General features: G+C 37.8%; 1 protein-coding gene across 1 annotated transcript; it reads right to left on the bottom strand.

Moving 5' to 3' along the window:
- Positions 1–898: 898 nt before the first annotated feature.
- LOC133708283 (secreted RxLR effector protein 161-like) lies at positions 899–1624 on the bottom strand. Its single transcript, XM_062133741.1, has one exon. It carries the CDS (start codon positions 1622–1624, stop codon positions 920–922), a length of 705 nt encoding a protein of 234 aa, XP_061989725.1. The 3' UTR covers positions 899–919.
- Positions 1625–2737: the final 1113 nt, after the last annotated feature.

Raw genomic sequence — 2737 nt, 5'->3', positions numbered from 1 at the left:
TTATAAATGTTTATTAATCCTCGGGGACTTCACAAGTCATGAGTGACGTCTTGCAACATATCATGACTACCCTAGTTAATGTAGAATGACAAAGAACCTATTCAATTGGAATTACAATACAATACGGTCCTTCTCTAACACTATGTTCTAAATCACATCATCGGGGTATGGAATTGATATGTCAATCCCCTAATGTGATTTTCATTCTTATGTGATTCTTAGAATGTGATTAAAAACTCCTTTTTAATCTCATTCAATGCTTTGGCCAAAGACTCATTGAATCACATCTTTGAACATACACCTTATTTACTTAAGGATAGAGATTCCTTATTGTACACTCACATGTCTCCATGACCGAATTGATTATACCAATGAATGCATCTATTATATCCATTAAGGGACACAATATTATTGCATCATCAAGAGATAATCCATTCACTCATAAGACAACTATGGTGTCTCAGGTCAAAGGACTAATTTGTATTATTGCAATTTAGAGTTCAAGTTTGACATGTAAGTAAGACTCCATACAAGAACTCTAATGATCGCGTTCAGTGTACTCTTTAAGTTAAGAGCACCCACATACTTGTATTAGTGTCTCTACACAAATGACAAGAGACATATCATCCTCCATATTGAGCATACATAGTATGTGCTAGTCTTTCCGGATTATCAATGTCCAAGTGATAATCCTATGACTAGGAACCTTTTAGGATAAGAGTGTGAAAGAGTAAAGGTCTCACACATCTAACTCTTTAGATTACTTTCTCTTTAACTCATATTCCTTGGACCTTGTTCAATCAAATATTAAATATAAGCAATGAACAATAAACTTGCCCTTTTGAATAATAATAATTACAATAATAATTACATCAAAATGATTGTTTTAGGACACAATTCCTTCAATCTCCCACTTGTACTAAACCCAATCAGCCATGAAACGTACACCCATCTTCTCAAGATGTTGTTCTAGCTTTGCTTGTGATAAAGGCTTAGTGAATGGATCTGATATGTTATCAACAGATGCTACTTTGAGAATGTTAACGTCTCCACGATTAACAATCTCCCTTATGATATGGAAACGTCTTTCGATGTGTTTGGATTTTTGATGAGACCTTGGTTCCTTGGCTTGAGCAATTGCCCCATTGTTGTCACAGTAAAGTGGAATCGGTGACTCAATGGTAGGAACAACATCAAGTTCAGTGATGAACTTTTTCATCCAAACTGCTTCCTTTGCAGCCTCTGCAGCTGCAATGTATTCTGCCTCAGTAGTGGAATCTGCAGTAACGCTTTGTTTGCAGCTTCTCCAATTTACTGCACCTCCATTCAAGGTGAAGACAAACCCTGATGTGGATTTTCTGTCATTCACATCAGATTGAAAATCTGAGTCTGTGTATGCTTCCACTTGCAACTCTGATTGCAAATCACCACCTCCATAAACGAGGAATAAATCTTTAGTCCTTCTCAAGTACTTAAGGATATTCTTAACAGCATTCCAGTGTTCTAAACCTGGATTGGACTGATATCGACTAGTTATGCTTACGCCATAACTGATATCAGGTCTTGTGCATAGCATCGCATACATGAGGCTCCCTATTGCAGATGCATATGGGATCTTGCTCATCTTTTGCACTTCCTCAATCGTTTGTGGGCACATTTTCTTAGAAATGTGAATGCCATGTCTGACAGGCAGAAAACCCTTCCTAGATTGTTCCATGTGAAATCTATTCAACACTTTGTCTATGTACAAGGATTGAGATAATCCAATTAATCTCCTTGATCTATCTCTGTAGATTTTTATTCCTAGTACATAGGCAGCTTCTCCAAGATCCTTCATAAGGAAGGTCTTGGACAACCAAACTTTAATTGAAGATAACATTCCTACATCATTCCCAAATAGTAGGATGTCATCTACATAAAGTACAAGGAACACAACAGCACTCCCACTGACCTTCTTGTAAACACAAGGTTCATCCATGTTTTGTGTGAAACCAAAAGATTTGACTGCATCATCAAAACGGATGTTCCAACTCCTTGAAGCTTGCTTGAGTCCATAGATGGACCTATGAAGCTTACACATTTTATGAATGTCATCTTTAGACGTAAAGCCTTCAGGTTGATCCATATAAAGGTCTTCCTCAAGGTTGCCATTCAGAAAGGCAGTCTTTACGTCCATTTGCCATATCTCATAATCATAGTGAGCAGCTATAGCAAATAATATCCGAACAGATTTAACCATGGCAACAGGAGAGAACGTATCTTCATAATCAATGCCCTCTCTTTGCTTATAGCCCTTTGCCACCAACCTTGCTTTGTAGGTTTCTATTTTACCATCTGAACCTATCTTTTTCTTGAAGACCCATTTGTTTCCAATTGGTCTAATACCAGGTGGAGGGTCAACGAGAGTCCAGACTTGATTGGTATACATAGAGTCAATCTCGGATTCCATGGCTTCTTGCCATTGCTTTGAGTCAACATTTGACATTGCTTCATTATAACTAGAAGGATCATACAGGTTTTCATTGTCACCAAGGAGATTTAACTCCCCAAGGCTTTCATGACACAAACCATACCTCTTGGGAGGTATCCGGATCCTACTAGAAATTCTTAGAGTTTGTGTTATAGTTGGTTCAGGAAGTTGTTCAATGGGAAATGGAGTGTTAGTTTGTGGCTTGTTGGACACTTCCTTGAGTTCTACCATTTGCTCAACATTTCCATCAAGGACATAGTCCCTTTC

Source organism: Rosa rugosa, chromosome 1 (genome assembly GCF_958449725.1).
Source record: "Rosa rugosa chromosome 1, drRosRugo1.1, whole genome shotgun sequence".
Classification (NCBI taxonomy): Eukaryota; Viridiplantae; Streptophyta; class Magnoliopsida; order Rosales; family Rosaceae; genus Rosa; species Rosa rugosa.
This window is presented reverse-complemented; position numbering and strand designations above follow the sequence as displayed.

Bases quoted from the DNA above. Each gene is read 5' to 3' on its own strand.
- LOC133708283 (XM_062133741.1), bottom strand. From the start codon at position 1,624: ATGAGCAAGATCCCATATGCATCTGCAATAGGGAGCCTCATGTATGCG.